General features: G+C 50.9%; 1 protein-coding gene across 1 annotated transcript in view; it reads left to right on the top strand.

Moving 5' to 3' along the window:
• The window catches only part of GRIK3 (glutamate ionotropic receptor kainate type subunit 3), a 117,213-nt gene that overhangs the window by 75,839 nt on the left and 20,995 nt on the right, over positions 1 to 20,379 (top strand). The window contains exons 6-10 of the mRNA XM_054802275.1: positions 1,003 to 1,176; positions 3,731 to 3,874; positions 7,208 to 7,315; positions 10,899 to 11,012; positions 15,178 to 15,381. Coding sequence (XP_054658250.1) covers positions 1,003 to 1,176; positions 3,731 to 3,874; positions 7,208 to 7,315; positions 10,899 to 11,012; positions 15,178 to 15,381 — 744 coding nt within the window. The remainder of the gene's footprint in view (positions 1 to 1,002; positions 1,177 to 3,730; positions 3,875 to 7,207; positions 7,316 to 10,898; positions 11,013 to 15,177; positions 15,382 to 20,379) is intronic.

Below are 20,379 nucleotides of genomic sequence, written 5' to 3'. Positions count from 1 at the left end.
ACAGAAGACAGTGGTGTTGCCTTTCTGCGTCCCCACATTTTTACTACCATTGAACACTTGCAGAAATTGTTCTGGATGAACTCCGATTAAATATGCCCCATCCAACAAGTGATTCCCGTGAACGAAGCCCCCTCTCAGCTGCCATTCTCCACCACGTTCGTTCACGATCCCCCTTGGCTCAGCTGCCCTGGGTTTTTGCTGAGCAGATCAGCTGCGGTATGTTCTTGCCATGTTGTCTAACCCCAAACTACTCAGACTAGTTACTGAGCACTGAAGTTAATCCCTGAACTGAAGTTAATATTTAGACGTGCAGCGGAGCCAGGAGATGCATTAAAGAAGTGCCCCTCTCGCTGCTTGCCAAGTGATGCTCGTGGGCTGGCTGCCAGCAGAGCCGAGGGCTTGCCTGGCTGTGGGTTTTTTACATCATATAAAGGGCACTCTCATTCATTTGCAGACTGTGTAGGCTGGTCGTAATGTCAAGAAATGCGTCTTAGCTCCTCTTTGATAGCCGTCTGCAAATTGGCATTCTGCATTCAGAGCTGCTCTGTCACCCGCAGCACCCTGTGGGCTTCAGCCCTCACAGCAAATCCTCCGTGGAAAGGCCCCAGGGAGCTTCGGATGCAGGAACTCTGCCTTGTCCCCTCCCCCTCGGTCGCGAGCCTCTTTTTTCACGGTTACAGATAGCGATTCTGGTTTTCTCCCCACAATTCACTTGCCTCTTACATGAAGACAGTGAGCTCTTTGGCAGGAGTTTCCCTCTGCGGTGTGTGGGCGAACCTGCACAAACGACACCCGAATTCCACTAACGCCTACGAGTCTCTGCAAGCGGTGACTGATGGCAACAGACAGTACAATCCGCCAAATTCATGAGGCCATTGTCCTACCTCCCACCTTCTGTGGGCTCTGCCTTCTCACTTCAAACGCAGATACGAACCGATGCAGAAAAGACACAAAAAAACCCAAAGCTAAACAAAATGTTTAAACTGGTTTCTCTCTTTTAAGGATCTTTATGCATTAGACCTAGAACCATATCGCTACTCTGGAGTGAACCTGACCGGCTTCCGGATCCTCAACGTGGAGAACCCGCACGTGTCCTCCATCATCGAGAAGTGGTCCATGGAGCGGCTGCAGTCAGCGCCCAAGGCAGAGCTGGGACTGCTTGACGGCGTCATGATGGTATGAGAAGTTTAAACAAAGCACGGGTCGACTCTGGGAAGCAGACCAGAGTGGTAGGGAAGGCAGGAACATTCGTTAAGGGCCAAATGTTATAGTTATCGGATGTACTAGTAACAGCACATCCCAGGTATCTTTCCCAAGGTAGCTACGTGCTTTCTTTAAGAACCGTCCCTCAAATGCAGTGAGTTCGGCTGGTGAATCCCCTGCAGCCCACTGCTGTGTTAACACTCGCCTTTTGCAGTCCCAGCTGCCAACAGATTTGCCAATTTTGAGATTCTGTGCTTGTTCCCTCCCTCCCCTTCTTGCCAGTAAAAAGCTGCCCCCAGGACCAGGAAAATTCAAAGCTTTCTGTTTCAGAAAGGGCTGAGCACGGCAGGGAAGCGCCCTGGCTATTTCGTGCTGGGAACAAGAGAGGCAGCTGCCATCAGCTGGGTATCGTACCCCGTGTTCAGGCACAGCAGGATTTCTCTGTGCAGCTCCAGCGAGCGCTCACTGACCTGGAAACCAAAAGGCTGAGTGTGCCCCGAACCCCGGAGCACCCAGGAAAGGGCACCCTCTCTCTTCGGTTGCCCTCCACAAGTCCTGTTTCAGCTCAAGGGCAGACCGATCGCCTTGCAAGTCCCTGTGCCCAGCCCTGGAGCCGTGCTGGGGAGCAGAAACGCTCCTGTCCCACCGCCGAGCCGGGTAGCAGGGCCTGCCCCACAGGGGCTTGCGGGGCTCAGCTGCCATCATCGCTCCACGCAGGCCCCAAGAGCGGCCGAACGGCAGCTCCCGGGGGCTGGGAGCACAGCGCACGGCTGGACGGGGCCAGGCAGTTCGCTGAGATTGATGCAGGGAGAAAGAGCCAAAGCTATGCCCAGAGATGGGCTTTGCTGCAGCTTTGATGACTCCTTTTAGGGTCTGATGGCAGCTCTGCTCTGCTGAGTTACTGCTCGGAAGGTACAGCACCTGCTCGCCCATCTGTCTTCCCTGCGAGGCTGTCTCCGACCCCCGTAATTGCTGACTGGCTCCCTCCTTCCCTCTCCCTTTAGATCTGCCAGAACCCCCCCAACAAGTGGCAAAGCATCCCAGACTTTCACCTTGAAATTGCTCCTCATATCCCTCCTGTTCTTTTTTTTTTCCTTCGAGGAGAGCCCCACCATTCTCCTTCAGCATTCCACTTTTCTGCAGCGCTGCCCATAACTGCAGCATCGTATTGTCGGTGCTGGGCTCCCCCCGCCACCGCCGGCTCCTCTCCCACTCCCTGTTTGCTTCTTCAGAGGGGCCCCTGCCCTTTATTTGTGTTTGCCTGGTGGCTGTCCCAGCGGGGCCCTGATCTCAGCTGGGCAGTACAGTATGTAATTCACCATGAAATGGCTTGGATATATTTTTCTACCCCTCTCCCCCGGCCCCAAACGTACAAAACCTGTCCCCGCGGCTGCAAACACAAGTCCACGGGACACAGGTCGGGTACGCTCTTCATGCTCGGGTGCTGAGGGAAGGGAAGGACACGGGGATGGCTGCCAACATTGGAGGATTTTCTCCGTGGCCACATCCCGTTACACATTTGCCCAGTTATTTGCTGTATTATTTTGTTTTATTGTGTTTTATTATACTGCTGCTACACTCACATCTGTTTTGTAGCTTTGTGAAGCCAGCAAATAATGTATTTTCACTAGGAGGGCTTACCATATCGGAGAGAAAAATAAATCCAATTCTCTTGATCAGTGTTTGGAGGTGAGATGGGGCATCTCAAATTGAATCTAAACCCATCACATTATATGGAAGAAAAAAAAAAAAAAGAGTTCTCCTTAGTTCAAATCAGTGAAATACAGGAAGATGTTACAAATCTGTGAGGTCCTGATTTCGGTGACGGTTTGGGTCATTTTGGAAAATTCCATGCCCATGGACAAGCCATTTAACTTCTCTGTTTCTTATTTCCCCATGTATAAGATAGTGTGGATAATATGTTCTAATATAGGGGTTTTTTACACTCAGACAAAACAGACTAAATAAGAAAATTCTGTTACTGTCTTCTACATTTGGAAACAGCTAGCTTCCTTGTTTGACAATACAGTAGTAAATGCGTAGAAATAACCAAAATAGATGCACACAGACAAATGACATTTTCACAATCTCTGATTTTAAGACAGAGCTATGATCTTTTAGTCTAAAGAGCCACGTCACAGAAGAACACGCTCGTGAGGCTTTGTCATGCGCAGTTACGTGTTTTGAGGACGTGTTTTGCATGAGAGGTCAGCCTGGAGGTTTATACAAGTCTTGTGTTAGAGCATACGCATTTACGGCAATCTCGTGAGATCCCAGGGAATCCCTTGAGCCCGGCCCTGCCCTCAGAGAGCTGTTTGTGGGGTTAGACACCCAGGAGGTGGGATGGGCAGCGGTGGACCAGGGCAGAGAAACCCTCAGGTCCGCTGGGAGCTGGGCAGGGGGTAACTCAGAGGGGCTCTTGCAGCTTCTCCCGTGACATGTTACGGATCCCGCGCTGCTTTGCTGCCCGAATGCTTCCTTGCTCTGGAACCACTATCAACACAAATGCTGTTCCCCTTTACTTTAGACAGACGCTGCCCTGTTGTACGACGCGGTGCACGTCGTCTCCGTCTGCTACCAGCGCGCCCCTCAGATGACCGTGAACTCCCTGCAGTGCCATCGGCACAAAGCCTGGAGGTTCGGTGGCCGCTTCATGAATTTTATAAAAGAGGTAAAAGCATGATTTGCAACCACAATTGCTTCCCACTAACACAAAAGGTCCCCAGCAGGAGCAGTGCAGCTGCTCAGCGCGCAGGTACGGAGGCACGTGGCACAGAGGCTTGGCGGGTAGAGGGTTATAAAAATTCCCCCCCGCCTGGGCAGGTACAACTGGAGGGAAACAGAGATATACACCAGGCTGCTAAGTGCACCCGGAAAGGAAAAATCCTGTCTTTGCCTTCAAAATAACATCCATGCAGCCACGCCAAAACATCCAAAACAAGCTGCGGTCTCCCGTGCTGTCACTGAGACTTGCCCTTCCTGCGTCATGAGCAGCTGGACCACTCTCTCTCCGACGCCGTTTCTTAGCGGAGCAACAGCCATTTGCCTTTTACAGGAACATTTGCTTGGGGTCCACAAAGGGCATTCAGTGCCGCTGAATCCCAGTGGCCACGCTGGCAGCGCTGTGCGTCTCTGCTTGCGTGCTGATCAACGGCTTTGGCAGAGCACTGGATTTAGCAAGTAGGGAGCCAGGGGAACGAGGAGGCAGCTTTGTTCCCTCTCTGTTTTCAGTCATTATGATTTCTCTCTTTTCAGCCCACGTAATTGTTTGTTTGCATCTGGCTTACGCACGCAAGCTGACTGAAAGCAGGGGTGTTTATGAGCAGTGAGCTCACCAAGGCAGCGCAGCACAGGAACCTGCAGTGAGCGGTGCCCAGCGCTCCCAAAAGAGCCCCCGAGCACGCACCCCTGCCTCACACCCCGGCTTTGGCTCTGTCTGCAAAAAGGAGCCCTCACATAAGAAAAAAAATGAAGGCAGAGCTGCAGGGAGATACTGCAAACCCTACCAGAGAGGTCTTTGTGATAAAAACCCCTTTATTTACCCTAAGGCCTTTTTAAACTTCGGTGCCTGTGGCTCTTCACGTGGGAAGTTATGAAACCGGCTGTGGTATGGGATACGCGATTGGACCACAGTTAAAAGGCTGGGTATAAAATCCCCTAAAATTTTTAAACAGAAAAGAGTAGAAGTACGTTGTTAATTGTTACTACCACGATTTGTGCTGCAGTATCACCTACAGACCCCTGGAGCAGGCACTAAAAGTGCAGTGAGAGCCCAGCCCGGTGCTGCCCGAGCTGCACGGAGCGCACAGACGTAGGGGAGGGGAAAGGAAGAATGATTCCCATTGCAGAGAGAATGAACTTTTTTCTTAATAGGCACTGAAGACTGTATCTCTCTCTGCCTCTCTCTCCTTTTTCATGTTTTGTTCCCTTCTGCAGAAAGCCACTCCAGCTAGCTGCCAAAAGAGAGTGTAAATAATTTGTTTGGTTGGCTCCTTTTGCAAATTACCCTGAGCCTCACACTCCAGTGCCTGCCTGTTGTTTCCCTTCCTGGCACCGTGTCAGCTCGTTGCAGGGATAAGCTTCCTCCCCAACGCAATCAGAACACACAGAAATTGCTCTCTCTAAACTCCTGTAAAGACAAAGCGGTGCACAGAGGGATGCTGCACCGCAGACACCCATGTCCTGGGCGCTGGGCTCCCCACAGACACCAGCACTGCCCGCTCCTTGCGCGTGCACAGCCCGTGGCACCCACTGCGCAGCATCGCTGCAGAGCTGTCACTCCTGGGGTGAAGCCCCGCTTGTTCCCGCTTGCCGAGGAGCAAAGGGGCTGAGATGGTGGCCCTGCCAGCCCCGGGGAGGCCACCTGCACCCCATGTGCCATCAGGGCTCCCGGGAAGCGGGGGGACAGGGCCAAGCACGGGGCAGGAGGTGAGGGGACACACTCTGCTGCAGCCACTGCCTGCCAGAGGCCAGGGCAGCAGGCGCTTGGAGCTTGCCTGTGGAGACGGGGCTGACGCCAGCGGGATCAGAGCCTGTGGGGGGCTGCGGTGATGCCATGCACCCCCAGTCTGTCCCCAGGAGCCCATCAGTGCTCTCGCCTCTGGCCCCGCAGAGGTGCAGGGCTCAGCACACAGCTGCGTTCGCTCCCTTGGGCACGTTAAACACTCTGTGTTTTCCCTGGCTCCCGGGGGGCTGCACGTCCCACAGGCAAACCACCTGCACGCCAAAGGGAGCAAACGGAGCACAGCCTTCCCCAAAATTCATGGGTGGTGAGGCTGAGAGGAGGCTGTCATTACACCTCAGGAATTAATGAGGAAGAGCCAGAGGAGCGTATTTACTGGGAAACATGCCAGTCGTTCCCCCCCCGAGAATACGTTATACCACCTTCATCACACTGGGATCTCTCAAGCTCCCCCGCTCATCAAGGAAACACATTCATCAGAGAGGAGCGCACGGTCTGAACCGCTCAGGGGAAAGCGCCCGAGTCCCAGTTCTCCACTGCCGAGCTGCGACTGCAAAGCAGTAAACCACGTCAGCAGCCTGACACTCTTACGGGACCATCCTCCTTGGGACAGATGCTTACAGCACGTCCTAGCACTGTCCCCAGGCAGAGCAGGCATCATATACCGTGCTGTCCCTTAGCACCTGCTCTGCTAACACAGCTAGCATCTGATATTTGGGGTGCTCTTACCTCCTAAATCAAGAGAGATTCATTTTGGTGGTGCTGCAAAGTGCACAGTGGAAAAGAAACAGCATCATAGCATAATTTTCGTTGAAATTAATCTGGACACCTTTACCTCAAACTCAGAGCAGGACTAGCTCCCAGGTCAGACCAGGTTGTGCAGGACCTCATCCACTCAAGCGTTGAACATCTCCAGGGATGGGGCTTCCCCGGTCCCTTTGGGCACCTGCCCCGTGCTTATACTGCCAAAACCTGAAGCGGGGTACCGCCACAGCATGCACCCACCAGACTCCCAGGGCTGATTCAAAACAACAGAGCCTGCTAGCATGGACAAGCCCTTAGCCTCTGCTGCTCCACCTTCCGTCTGAAAGGAAGGAGGGCATTGTTCAGGAAATTTTAGCACCCACACACCTTGGAAGCATCGGCAGGTTTGCACAAAAAAAGCATTATTTGTGAGCTTGACTGGAGGTGTCCCAAACCCAGGCTCCCTGCAGCCCGGCATTTATCAGTACTACAAGGATAAATGCGGCACACAAGGATGCCATGATAAATGCAAGCAGTTTTCTACTGAGTCATCACGTCCTGCAACAGCTGGTGAACACAAAAGGCGCGAACAAAAATTGTAGCAAGGACTGCAAGAGAGTTAAGAAAATCTCCAGCTCTGTCTGCAGTCTGAACAGTGACGGAGGCGATTATTAATTAATCATGCTCTTTAGGGAGCAGGAACAAGTATAAGGACTAATTAAAAGAACATACAGCAGAGGGCAAAAGATTGTTTATGATACCAAGTAACAGCCCTGCTACTTTTTCTCCCCTCCACAGGCCCAATGGGAAGGATTAACGGGACGAATTGTCTTCAATAAAACTAGCGGATTACGGACAGATTTTGATTTGGATATCATCAGCCTCAAAGAAGATGGTCTCGAAAAGGTAGGCAGGGTTTGTCTTATCTGCATATGGCTTAGTCTAACTCTGATACTCAGGCAACAGAGAAAATGGCTGGTGGTTGCATTGTTTCCATATTTTCTGGTTTTTATATAAAAGGATATTTACTTTGTGGGATTTCTCAGATCCTTTTCCATGCCTCGACCATGAGTCACTAGCCCCGAAGCGAGGTGCGTGGGTGGGATTACAGTTACTAGCTGCAGAAGTGCTTGTGGCACTTTGCTGAGATAGTGGACACAGAGGAAACTTTCTGAGCAGCCATTAACCTCTCCGTGCTCAGGCCAAAGGTGGAAGGAATAAAGCCTGTCCCACCCCCATCTTGCTGGGCTTGATTTTCCCTGAGGAGGCACCAGCTCTTGAAAGCATCATCTCGGTGTGACTTCCCACAATGAAAATTGCCTGAGACCTGGAAATGGCACCCGCTTATTACAGCCCAGATTTTGCAGGAGGATGCAGTGTGTATTTTTGTTTATTCCTTCTCTGTGTTATCTAAGGGACAATAAGAAAAAAAGCAAAGTGTGGTTTTGCCTGCCTGGCTGGAGGGGTCTGCTTCGGGGCCGTTTGCCCAGCCACCCAGAGGCAACACAGCACAAAGGTGGCAGCCTCAGATCCTCCTAATTAGCGCAGATTTCCTCTGGGCACAGAAATACGATGCTGATGTGCAAATCTGATTCTCAGGTGTTCATGAGGATTTCATTTCCTTTTCTTCAGTTACTTTAAAAAAAAAACAAAGGCAATATGCAAAGCATTAAAGCTCCTAGAACAGGGGTTTCAAGGTGAGATCAGTTCATTTAAGACAAAAAAGAGCAGCGAGCAGCATAGTGAAGAAAGCGCTGCACGGCGGACAGCTGATACCAGCACCGAGCGAGCCCCAGGGCTGTGCTCTAACCGGCTCCCGAGAACGGCGCGCGAGGCCAGGCACGCAAGGCCACCGAGGGCTCCCGGAGCCTGACCCCTTTTGTGAGCAATTCCGAGTCCCCGCTCTGCTAAAAGCATCTTGCAGATTTACAGGAGAAAGTTGGGACCGGGCAGCAAATCCCGCTGCAGAGCAGAGGCTGCTTTCCGACACGCACAAGGTGCCGACGGGCAGCCAGGGATGAGTGCCGAGGGCGTGCAGACGGGTTATGCTACCGCGGGAAATGCCAGCCGGGAGCAGAGGGAGGGAGCTTTCAATTAACCGTGCAGCAAGCGGCCCAACACGCACAGATGACTTTCCCAGGGAATTAATCGAACAGGACAGGTAGGCAGCCCCGGAGGCAGGAGGCAGCAGTTTGATCCACCCTCCCGTTCGGAGGGGACGGATCCTGCGCAGTGAAGCTCCTGGGGACCAAATGGCCTGGCTTCCTCATCCCCCTTTTTCACAGTTCGTTTTTCCTTCGCTTTGAAATAAATTGCTGCCACACTTTCACACCACAGCAGTAGTTCTTTGCTTCACGTAAAAAATCTCAAGGTCACCGCAGCACTCTCCTAGTGGGTATTTTTTGGTGTCAAACACAGAATAAAGAAAACATTTCAATAAACCCGATGACCTTCAGTCTCAGCCGCGATCAGCCGAGCCTGTGCAGGAAGGAGGCAGGAGAGGAGCAGGGGAAGGCACCACCTTCTCACAAGAACTGAGCAGGAGACGATCTTCATAGAGCCTGACTTCTTTTTTTACAAAATATTTATAGAGTCTAAACTAAAAACACCAACCCGTCTTTCTGGAGTATAGTGGCACCGACAGACTGCCGGAGAGCTGTGCTGGTAGAATAACAGAAAAAAGTATGAGTATTTGGATATCATGTGAATCTAAATGTTTAAGTACAACCCCAATATCTGTCAGACCAATACTCCTCAGGTGTAGTGCAGAACAGCTGGCACCAGCTGTATTTATTGCTGTTGGGTGTCACATACAGCCCGCAGGAAGCCAGCAAACCTCGACGCGTGCTCTGCACGGCCGCTCGGCTTTGGTCTCCAACAATTCAGAGATTTCACAGTTCCCACTTTTTTTTTTTTTTTTTGAAAGCCTCTTGTCAACTCTAGAGGGGTTTTAAAGTATCGATGTCAAATCTCTGCTGAAGCTAGGTTTCTGTCAATAGTTAATCTGAAATAACAAAACGCCAAACTACAAACAAATCCCATACGGATTGTGCATTATGTATAATAGCTTATGTTTGTTGAGCTTTAGGATTGAACTCCTGATCCTTATACCTCCTGGATGTTCCAGGGATTACAGGAGTATTAACTAAACCTAATTACATGTAGTTTGACTATCTGACTTGCACAGTTCTCTTAATGCACTTTTTTCCTTTTTCTTCCCTTTTTTAATATTTTAAACTGATTAATTCCATCTTAAGTGCCATGTATTTAATTTTCTTAAAGAAAACGTAGCAAGGCATAGTTATCTGAGTCTGCAGCACTGCTAGCAGCGGCCTCTTCGCTTGCTTCTCTTTTCCCATGCACAACAACAATCTTTTGACATTGCAGCTCTTGTGTGATCGAAGGGAGATATGGGGGATTGCTTAGGTTTTACCTGAAATATTTAGAGCCTTTCACAAAGTTCATGGAAACTCTTCTAGAATTTATGACATTTTTTTGCCAAGCAGCATTGCTCATTACAAAGTCTCTTTTTGGGGCTGCAGTAAAACCAAGTTCTCTCCTTGGACTGCTGAAGAGGTTGAAGAATCTTAAAAATAGCAATAAATAAAATATCGGAAGTTCCTGGCTCCCGAGTGGGTTTGAGCTGCCTGCCTTTGGTTTCTCTCTGAGTCCCGTCTCACAGTTTGACCCTACAGATGAACCGTTCTGCTCCCATTTCCATGTGGGGTTTTGTTTTTCCTCGCTGTCAGGCTGGCTATATGGCCACGCTGCACTGTTTGCTGGCAGCAATCCTGTATTCCTCCAGCGTTCCTGACATTTTATCTCACCGTCACAGTCCTTTAGCCAGTCCTGCCTTCAAAGTTTGTTCTAAAGCCTCCCCTGCACTGCGGAGATCAGGTTAACAGGCTTAGAGTTGCCCAGATGACTTCTCTTAAATAGAGACATGTTTTGCTATTTCTGGATCAATAGACTTCTTCAAAGTCTAATAATTTATTAAAACTGATAGCTTGAGAAAAACAGAGCACCTCAAATTGATGAGGAACATAGCTGCGTGTGGCTGTGCCCATGCCAAAGCAAATCAGTGGGGAAATTAAAAAAAAAAAGAAAAAAAAAGAAAATGGCCTCATATTTGTGGGTTTTTTTCTTTTGTTCTGCTTTATCCTTGCCCAGAGTTGACTCTTCAGCACGGTTTGATTGTTTGCTCTACACAGTACCTTTGCAAATTGTTCACTCAGCCCCTAAATTCCAGTCATCTGCATCAGAGGGCAGCATGGGGGTTGTTGATTATACGTGTGCAGCTGGAGTGACCTGCAGCTGAAGGGTTAATGCAAATCTTCTGTTTAGCTGATATAAGACCCTAATTTCAGGTTTGCTTCCGTTTACTGGAGATGAAAGAAGCAAGCTCCATTTTCCAGGCCAGTAGGATGCTGAGAGCAAGTGAGGGATGTAAGCCGGGTGTTCATGCGTTCGTTTGCTTGCTTCGTTTCAGGTTGGAGCGTGGAGCCCTTCTGAGGGTTTGAACATCACTGAAATTTCCAAAGGACGAGGGCCTAATGTGACGGACTCGCTGAGCAACAGATCTCTAATTGTCACCACTGTCCTGGTAGGAGTTGCAAGCCTGTTGTTTTCCTCCACCCACAAATCTCAGGGCTACCTGCTATTTCTGAAAATTCACAGCATCCCAGTACAGATCTGCTAGTCCCTCCGGAAAGCTGAGCAAGGGCCCAGAGAGCCCCTGCACGCGGGCTGGGCTCGCCAGGGCACCGTGATGCCCGTACACCTGCACCGAGGGGCCCTGCGGCATCCCCCGACGCTACCGCTCCTGAGCGGGCTGCCACGGGCCGGCTGGAACCACACGTGTTCCCCGTGCTCGGGAGGCTGCTGCTCGTCCCGGCCGAGCTCCTCTGCTTCAGCTGCCCAGCCAGGTCCCCTGTCCCCCCTTGCTCCCTTTGCACGCTGGAGGACACGGGAGGTTTGCACCTCCTGAGCTCCAGGAAAGCTCCGAGTCGCCCGTTTACCACCAGCTCCCGGGCACGTCGGATGGCCAGCACTGCCACCTCAGATAGGAGCGTTCTTGGGACAGAAGGCAGCGAATACTAAGAACAACCAGAGATGCAGGCTTAGCTGTGACAATCGTGTTTCTTTCCCCCTCTTAAGTACGTATTTGATAAACTAGCTAAGAGTAATGCCGTTATCCAGCAAAACACGGTTGCTTAACAGGTCTCCTCTGCTTCCAACTGTCACGCTGCATTTTGTTCTCACATTCGCTATTGGATTTGACGGCAGGCATCAGATCAGAATGAATTTTTATTTACTATCTAATGAATTATGACTAGTGGCATTGGTTTCTATATGGCTGTATTACACAGCGCAGGCTCACGGCATGTCACCAGGAAGCAATAAAAAATATCAGCCCTTGGACAGCCTACCCACAATTGGGCCTGAATTATGGTTTTGCTATGGAAACTTTCTGGCCCTTTTGTGCTCCATATTTTCAGAGAGCATAAAGGTACAGATGGTAAAGAGCCAGCTGGGGATGCATTCCCCAGTCCAGAGCAGCGTGATCCCTCGCGATGTCCTTGCCTTCCCAAAAGGACGTGACCTGATAGAGTGGGGGTTTGGATCGTAGAAGGAATGGGACCAAGAAAGTGCCCAGAGGAGACCAGCAAAAGGAAACCCTTGGTCCAGGGCAGAAGGGCAGGAACCAAAGGACTTGTATCACTCAGCAAAGGGTTAGCAGAAGGGAAGCAGGCAGAACATGAGCCCAGTACAGACACTGCTGCAGCTTTCCTTGCAAATTAGCCGCTCCTTCTAACAAACTTCCCATTCACCCCACAATATTTGTTCCAATTAAATATCTTCATTAAAGTCCCTCTCTCCAAGGTTTAGCTCATTGACTACACTCAGTAACACACCACTTTCATGTCTCGACGTGCTGGGGAGACTGGAAAAGTTCCTTCCCTTCCCAGTCCAAAAGTTTTCTACCGTGCCAGTCCCGTGAGACCACGATGGGTCATGCATACGGGGAGTCTGCACGGGGCGACGTTCCTGTGCCATGCGTGTTAGTAGAGTCGGCAGCAGCCATGGTTGCCCACTGGCTACGGTTATTGCAACGAATTCTCACATCGGGAGTTACTGCAGGAGCAGTAGAGAAATGACAGAGCAAAAGGCACTTTAACCACTCAACACACATCAGATTGTTTCTGTTGAGACCCTTGCAGCATTGTGCGTGCACTCGGGCACGATACACACACAGTTTGGTTTTGTGGGGTTTTTTCTGTTGCATTTATGCATTCTTGGTGCGTTCAGAAAGCAGAAATTTAGGCAGGGTTTTTCTAACAGGCCAAATAGACCTGCCATGCCAGGTTTAGTCACTTCTGCAAGGTAACCTAAAGTGCTGCCAGTACCTGAACATGGGAGATGCCAATTTTTAGGGCAACATGGCTGTAACACATCACATCAAGTCACTCCCAGGCGGAGGCTCAGGATCAGCTCTAAGGGAACCATCCAACCCGTACCGCGGCTGGATAAAACTCACCAGCAGTTAGATGCTGACTCCTCTTCCCCCCCCCCTCGTTAATTAGCCCTGTGTGCAGCACATCGGGGAAAACTCCTGGGGTGCAACGGGGGGTAGCACTGGGAGAAGGCTGGAGGGACTGAGAGCTGGAGGGGCACCCGACCGCGGGGTCAAGCCAAGGGACAGCAGATAAGTTCAGGACTGGAATATCAGTGAAAGCTGTTTGGACAGGACTGAGGGAAACCAGAAAAGATGCATTTTGTCAGGGGTAAGATGCATGGCCAGAGTTGTGGAAATGTCTTGGTCTAGGGTGTGATAATCACTGTGCCACAGCATAATGCAAAATGATGGAGCCAGGAGGAGACCTGTCAGCCGTCTGCCTTTGACATGCTTTTCTCAGGCAGCATTCTCATCTCGTAGTCCGTGAGCACGTACAAATTACATAATGTACAAGGGTGATATCAGTTCCTATTAATTGCGCCATTCCTTGGGCCCACACACGTGCCACGGGGTATCTACCTCAAAACCACAGCTGCCCTGCAATTCCCTTGCCTGCAGGAGGAGGAAATGTGCTTAGACCCAAGTTTTGCAATAACTGCATTTTCACATACTGGATTCTAAAAAATAAAATACAACCCTAAATTTTATTTGCATTTGCAACACCCCTTTGTACTTTTGCACTGGTGTAAATGATTGTAGAAAAGCCATAGGAGGAACCTTTAAAAGGAAAAGCATGAAAGGTTATTTTTTTCCCCTTTTGCTCATATTGCAGTGACTTCTTGGAAGAGAAATATTACCCCAGCAGCCAGCGCCACTCTCCCCAAGCAATATGGGAACTGTGAAGTTATGAAATTGAGGGCACCTTCACTGAGAAATCGATTAGCAAACCGAGAGAGCTTGTGAATTGGATGTCTGGCCATTTTCAGTAATAAATTGTGAAATAGTCCGTGAATAAGTGGTTCACAGAGTTCAGAATTACCCCCTAGGAAATGTTTGAGACCTGGAGATACATTACTGAAGCGAGTGGCGTCCTAATGTTCAGTGCTTCGGCTGTTAAATATGTATGTAATCCCTACAGCGCTTCCCAAAATTAATAGTGCTTTATGGCTGCTCTGGAGCCGGTGTATTTATATCAAGATCCATAGATTCAGCTGATTCACAAACAAAGCACTAATTCCAGAGAAGAAAGGAGGAGGCGGCCGTGGAGAGCGGGATTTAACCGAGCTGCGCGTGCCAAGCTAAACGCTATAGGCGTGATGTTATCAGTTTTGCTTTATAATTCTGCAAATTGAGCTTCACGTGCACTCTCATTCCCTCCCCACTTTCAGGCTGAGCAGGCACCTCCTGCCCGCTCCTCCCGGGGTGGCGAGGTCTCCCGTGGCAGAGGCGGGGGGGGATAGGTCGCACTGGGAGACGAGAGCCGCCAGCCTCCAGGCTGGCACAGCCCAGCTCTGGGTCCTGAACCCCCTCGTTGTACCACCCGAGGCAGGGTGCCCGCACTCCACAGAACTGGGCATCTCGGTAACACTCTAACCGGGACTCCAGACCTTCCTGCCCGCGACTTCAGCAAGACGGCTCGCTCACAGCAAAACGTGAGCCCTCCCTGGCCACCCCACGGGCAAGGACGGTAGCCTTGCAGATACCTTCAATTCAAGCCGTGCATTAGCTGCTGTTGATACCCATCCTCCCCGTGCCTTCTAGCTTTTGCCTGCTGCCCACCATCTTTTGCCATTTCCATCTGTCCTCTACACGTTTTCTCCCTCAGGCTCCCCGGCGTCCCTCGTCCTCGGTGACTGCCCAAGCCTGATGTTCACCGACGGGCTGTGCAGTTTGCCCCCTCGCCCTGTATTTAACCCACCAGCCTCTTGCTCGCTGCAGGTACTGCAGTGCAGGTCCGCATTTCTGCTGTGCGGGACTTGGGGGTGAATTTGTCCTCCCCCCTTTTATTGTTTCTCAACACACTTCATTTTCAGAGCATGAAATGCTTCTTTTTCTCCCTGAAATCCTACCAAATGGAAAACAGTTGGCTGCTCAGAAGAGACAAAATTAAATTTTGTGGGGTAAACAAGGTTGCTAATTAGCTGATGTGCTGTGCAAAGTTAATTTATTCCCAACGTGTCACGGTGCCAACCCTGCCTGAAGAGCCTGCGCCTCGTGGCTCAGGTTGACCCGCAGGGGTGGCCCTGCCTCCGGCAGGAGCCGGGACCGCAGCTGACCCTTAACGGGGACTTTTTGCCTTCCCATTGTGCAGGAAGAGCCCTTTGTCATGTTCCGTAAGTCCGACACGGCCCTGTTCGGGAATGACCGCTTTGAGGGTTACTGCATCGATCTCCTGAAGGAGCTGGCCATCATCCTGGGCTTCACCTATGAGATCCGGCTGGTGGAGGATGGGAAATACGGGGCGCAGGATGAGAAGGGGCAGTGGAACGGCATGATCAAGGAGCTCATCGACCACGTGAGTGAGGCCCATCTGGGCACGGGCAGCCGGCGGGTGCCGAGGGGCGGCTGTGCCCGGGCTGTCCCGAGGTGTTCTGCCTGGGGTGGGACGGGTGCCCACTGCTCGCTGGCTCGGGACACCCGCAGCGAGCTCCTAACCCCGCCTGGGCTCTGCCTGCATGCACGGCTTGTCAGAAGAGTCTCTGTCTGTCTGACACGTCCAAAGGTTCCTCTGGAGTTTCTGAGAATGGGCGTTCTCACCGTACAGAAAAGGCTCCGTGGCTTCAGCCGCAGGCTGCTGCCCACAGGGGGATGCCGGCTGGGCAGGCAGAGAGGAGGGAAGAGGCTCCTCCGAGACATGCTCCCCTGCGCCGGGCTGCTGCTGCTCTGCTCCCCACAAAAGCAGGCCAGGGCACCACACCGAGGGGGCTCAGGGACCCCAGACGTGTCCCAGACACAGCTCAGCTGAATCCAGATGACGCATCCAGACTGCAAGAGCAGGTGTGCAGGGGACAGTTTAATATGTTATTTTTTTTATTAACACAGCTTATTTTCTAAAATCCCCTGGGACACGGAGCTCCCCCTGCAGCAGAGCGGCTGTGCTTTTCCTTCCGCAGCCACTTCTAAAAGCCCATTAAACACCAGTGAAACTGTCGTGGCAGCTTCACTCTCGCAGCCACCATAAAGTCACCCCGTCCGAAACCTCGACTCGTGGCCAGAGGTCGCTCAGTTTCCTTATTAGGTGTTTTGCCTCCAGCACATCCTGTGATCCCCAAAGCCCAGTTAGGGAGGTGAGGAAAGCTGGTGGGTTTGTGAATCTCTGATTCCCAGAAAGGTCTCTGGAAGCAGAGCTCAGGACAAAATCAATCCACGATCTCCGCAGCGCAGGCAGCAGTATAAGCAGTCCTAGAGCTGTAACACAGCTCTCTCCTCCTGAGTATCTTGCTCAAGTGGTGCAGCCCTTGGACCACCTCTTAAGTTCCTGGCTACATTTTGCAAACATTGCCTAAGCAGAAAAGAGACAAAAATAACCCCACGTACGTAGCAGCTGTGATGCTTTTACAGTTCATGTGAGAAGAATGTATTTTCTGGGTGAGTCACTTCAGTAAATGAGCTTCGCTGTGAACAGATAACAGAGCATTGTCTGGTGGCGAGACTGCGGAGCTGGGGCTCGGGGATCGAGGTTGTGTTTCCGGATTTGGCTTGTCTGCCCTAGATGACATTGGACAAGTTGCTTCTGTGCAATACTTCCTCCATCTGTAAAATGCAGATGATGATGATTGTGTCCCTTATAGGGACAAAGTGATGCCTAATCAGTTTGCGAAGAGCACTGTAGTCCTTAGACGGCTTACCCTGGGGAAGCGGGAAGTACGGCAAGGGCATGCAAGGACAGCCCTGGGGGAGCAGGACGCTGTGTCTCACAGGGGAATAAGCCACAGGCTGTGCAAACCTGCCTTTGTATTTTTGCTTCCAGAAAACTCCATACAGCTCAAAATACAGATCTCATAGTCTCTTACGCAACAGCCTTGCTAAGTTAGACAAGTGACACTCAGCATCCCAGCAGAAGAGACTGGTGCTCTGAGTGACGCGTGTGACATAGATACGAACAGACTCAGAGCACAGGCTGCCATCCTCAGCAGCGTGCTCCGGGACACGGCTCCTGCGGTCCGCACCCGCTGCTGGGAGCACAGTCTGTGGCTCTCACCACAGAGCATCTGTAGTGCAGGGCTCTGAAGATGTAAATCGCTCCAAAGCAGGGAATAAGATACAGGGAATAGAAGCCTGACCGTCACTTAGCCCAAACCATGGCACTTCCAGTGTCCTGCAAGATGTTACTGGGCTCTCGGGAGAAGGCTTTCAGCCATTCCCAATGCTGTGGTCAGCTAAAAGACACAGACCGAGAAGGTATGGGGAACAATCTCATTAAGTAACAGGAAATTCATGGCTAACCTGCATTAAAGTATTTCTTGACTAACTATTTAAAAGCAAATTAACATACAGCAACAGGAAAGGACCAAATCCTCTCTTCCTTCTAGTTCTACTAGAAAGCTTGTAGCATCAAGTTTAAACTCTGCTTTCTTTTCTTTTTTGTGGTTGGGTGCACGCCTTGGAGTGATTTATAACTATTGCCCAAACCCCATATGAAGCCATTATTTTCTTTATCTGCATGTCATTGCTTTTTATAGCAGTGTTTATGTAAAGCATTAAAAAGTGAAACTGCGACCAGATGGGGCCCTTCCTCAGCAGCAAAGCGTCTTCAAATCCTGTGGGGAAAGGAACAACTGATTGGCACTTTGCAATGGGAAAGTTCAAACTTATTTCACACCTAGTAGGAAAAGTGTTGGAGACAGCATTCAAACAAAGTTGTAGTGATGAAAACAGGGCTGCCCACACTGTGAGTTTGATATCTGGGCTGGCATTCCTCCATATTCAGTGTCTCCTTCTCATAAAAGAATTGGGATCATTCAGGTGGGAGCATAAAGCAGGTAGGATTTTGTGAAGTCCAAACTCCCAGACCAGGATTAACTCTACGCAGAAAGTCCGTGCATTGCCGAAGACCCATTTAACTCCCGTGGATCTGCGACTGAGCCTCCAGGACTGCTGTGATGCACCAGCTCGGTGGGCTGAGCTGAAGTGCAGGCTGGTTGGAATGTCCTGTGCACAGGAGAGGGTGCTCCTGAGGTGAAACAAGAGGCTGAAACGTTGATTGCTATCCCTCGGAAGGGCTGAGCGCTGTGGGAGCAGCAGGTGCTGCGTACCAGGAATAGCCTGATCTGAGGCCGAAATTCGGTGAGAAGGAGATGGGCAGCCCATCACTCCGGATGGGAAATGCAGCCAGAGAGGAGCTGGGCGGAGGTGCCAGGCAGGGCAGCCCAGGTAGGTATGGAATTACCGTGTTTCAGGGACGACGGTGCCAACCACGCAAAGGTGTAAATCACAGCGCACGTGACAGGACGGGCTGTTTACGCAGTGAGCTCTCAGGGCTTGTTTTGGAGTCGGACATCATCCTCCTTCCCCTGTCCTCTCTGATCCAGACATGCCTGGCCGTGGGCAGTAACGCCTTAGGCTACGATCCTTTGTAAAATTGCTTTGTCTCTAGTTTGGCCTTAAGCATAAACAGGAAAAGCAACAGCAGTCAGAGCAGCTCACAGCATGACCCTGGCTTCCAGTAGCAGGTCTGGAGAAGACAGCCTCGTGCGGTTAGATGCAAAAAGCCCTGCCCCGGTGCCTTTCATCTGCTGCTCCTCCTTCACCACAAAAAATCTCTGCTTGGGGGAGTTCAGCCCATTCCCTGGAGAACTAGACTCCTCACCGCAGCTCGTTGCGTGTTGTCCCTCTCCCTGGCCACTCCGCAGAGGAGGCTCAATCAGACAGGCCGTGGATGCTGAACTCCCCACACTGGCATCTGGGGAGGTTTGGGGCACCCAGGTGACGCCGAGCAGCTCCTGCGCCCTGCATCCGTAACAAATAGGGAACCAGCAACTGTCGAATCTCCTCCTTTCATCAGTAGTGAACTGTTATTGATATTTATTCACAGAAATGATTATTGATACAAGCCAAACTACACTGTGCATTGTGGCCCATCCATTCTGGTTTATAAATTCTAGTTGTCTGGCAAAATAATGCTTGCAAATCTTCCCTATTGTTTGTGGGCCGAATCACATAAAACCAGCAGAATGAGTTGTTCTGGACATTTTGCACAAACCTGTTCACAAATAAACCTTGTCTTCTGCTGAGACAGCGCATATCAAATTCCCATTCAATCTGAAACTTCATGTGGGAATAAAAAAGGTACGAAAAATAATAGGGTTTCTAATGGAAATCCCTGCCAATGGTAACTATAGAGAAGATGTAATATCTATCCTTTGGGACGATTTATGACAGTTGATTTAACACTTCCACAATAAATGGGCATTTATTGTCAGTAAATTCTGGCAGAAATACATATTGCACCACATTGCCACATTGCCATTAATGTTCCTGCACTGGTGGATGTTTATTTCAAGTGCCATGAGCTGGGGATCCATTTGGAAGCCATGGGGCCAGGAATAGGAAAAAACCAATTTCGTTGGATGGAGTGTCCTCCATCTCTTGTTTACACGCTGCAGAACTCAGCGTTAGGAGGAAGATGGAAACAAGCCAAAACAGCTGGCTGCACTTTCTCCTTTTCTGCTCAGCATCATTAGTTGGGTGGATTCATATTTATCCTGTTGCGATCCAGGTGATGGAAGCACACTGAAGTGTACGTTGGGAGCCACGAGATCTCTGCTTGCTTTTGCAGGTCTCTCTGGACCTGCCTGTCCCTCCCCGGGCTTGGTCACCTAGGTGACCTATTCCTAGGCTAGGGCTTGTCTGTAAAAATACGGCTGTTCTCGTTGGGATCCTACAGCCTTTGACATCTCTTGGTACAATTAATGGTAGTTCTGTCTCTGACGAGCTTCCCTAAAGAAAAGATTACAAGAGGCCCACCAGGGCTTCATGGTCCTCATTTCTCCTCTTCAGCTTGCAGCTAGGTTTTCCCTGCCAACATCTGTTCTTAATTCACCACTGATATTAAATAAATTCATTGACAAAAATTATGTCTAAATTAGGACTGAAATTGTAAGAGCCGCCATTAGGAGCTGGAGTCAGACAATTAACGCTGACCTCCTGCGCGTGGTGCACGCGGTGGCAGGCTGAGGCACGGCTGGGATGCTGCCGGGCACGACCTCGCTCTCCTCGAGCATCACTTCTCATGCTGAGCGTTTTCTTACCCCCGGCCAGCAAGAGGGGAGGGCTGTGGGCACAGGGCAGAGCGCTCCGACGCCTGCTACAGCAGCAGCCCCTCCGTCTCCAAGCCACGGGCTACAGACAGACGGGCTGCCTGGGCTGTGCCTGGCCCTGGCCCCCAGTGCTCGGGGATGCCTGTGCCCACGGATGCCTGGGGGCTGGCTCTGCTGCAGGGAAAGAAGCAGAAAGATGCAGGAGTGAGGGCAGCGGGCAGCAGGCCTGGGGACACACAGGGTGCTGGAGCACG

Source organism: Grus americana, chromosome 23 (assembly GCF_028858705.1).
Source record: "Grus americana isolate bGruAme1 chromosome 23, bGruAme1.mat, whole genome shotgun sequence".
Taxonomy (NCBI): Eukaryota; Metazoa; Chordata; class Aves; order Gruiformes; family Gruidae; genus Grus; species Grus americana.
This window is presented reverse-complemented; position numbering and strand designations above follow the sequence as displayed.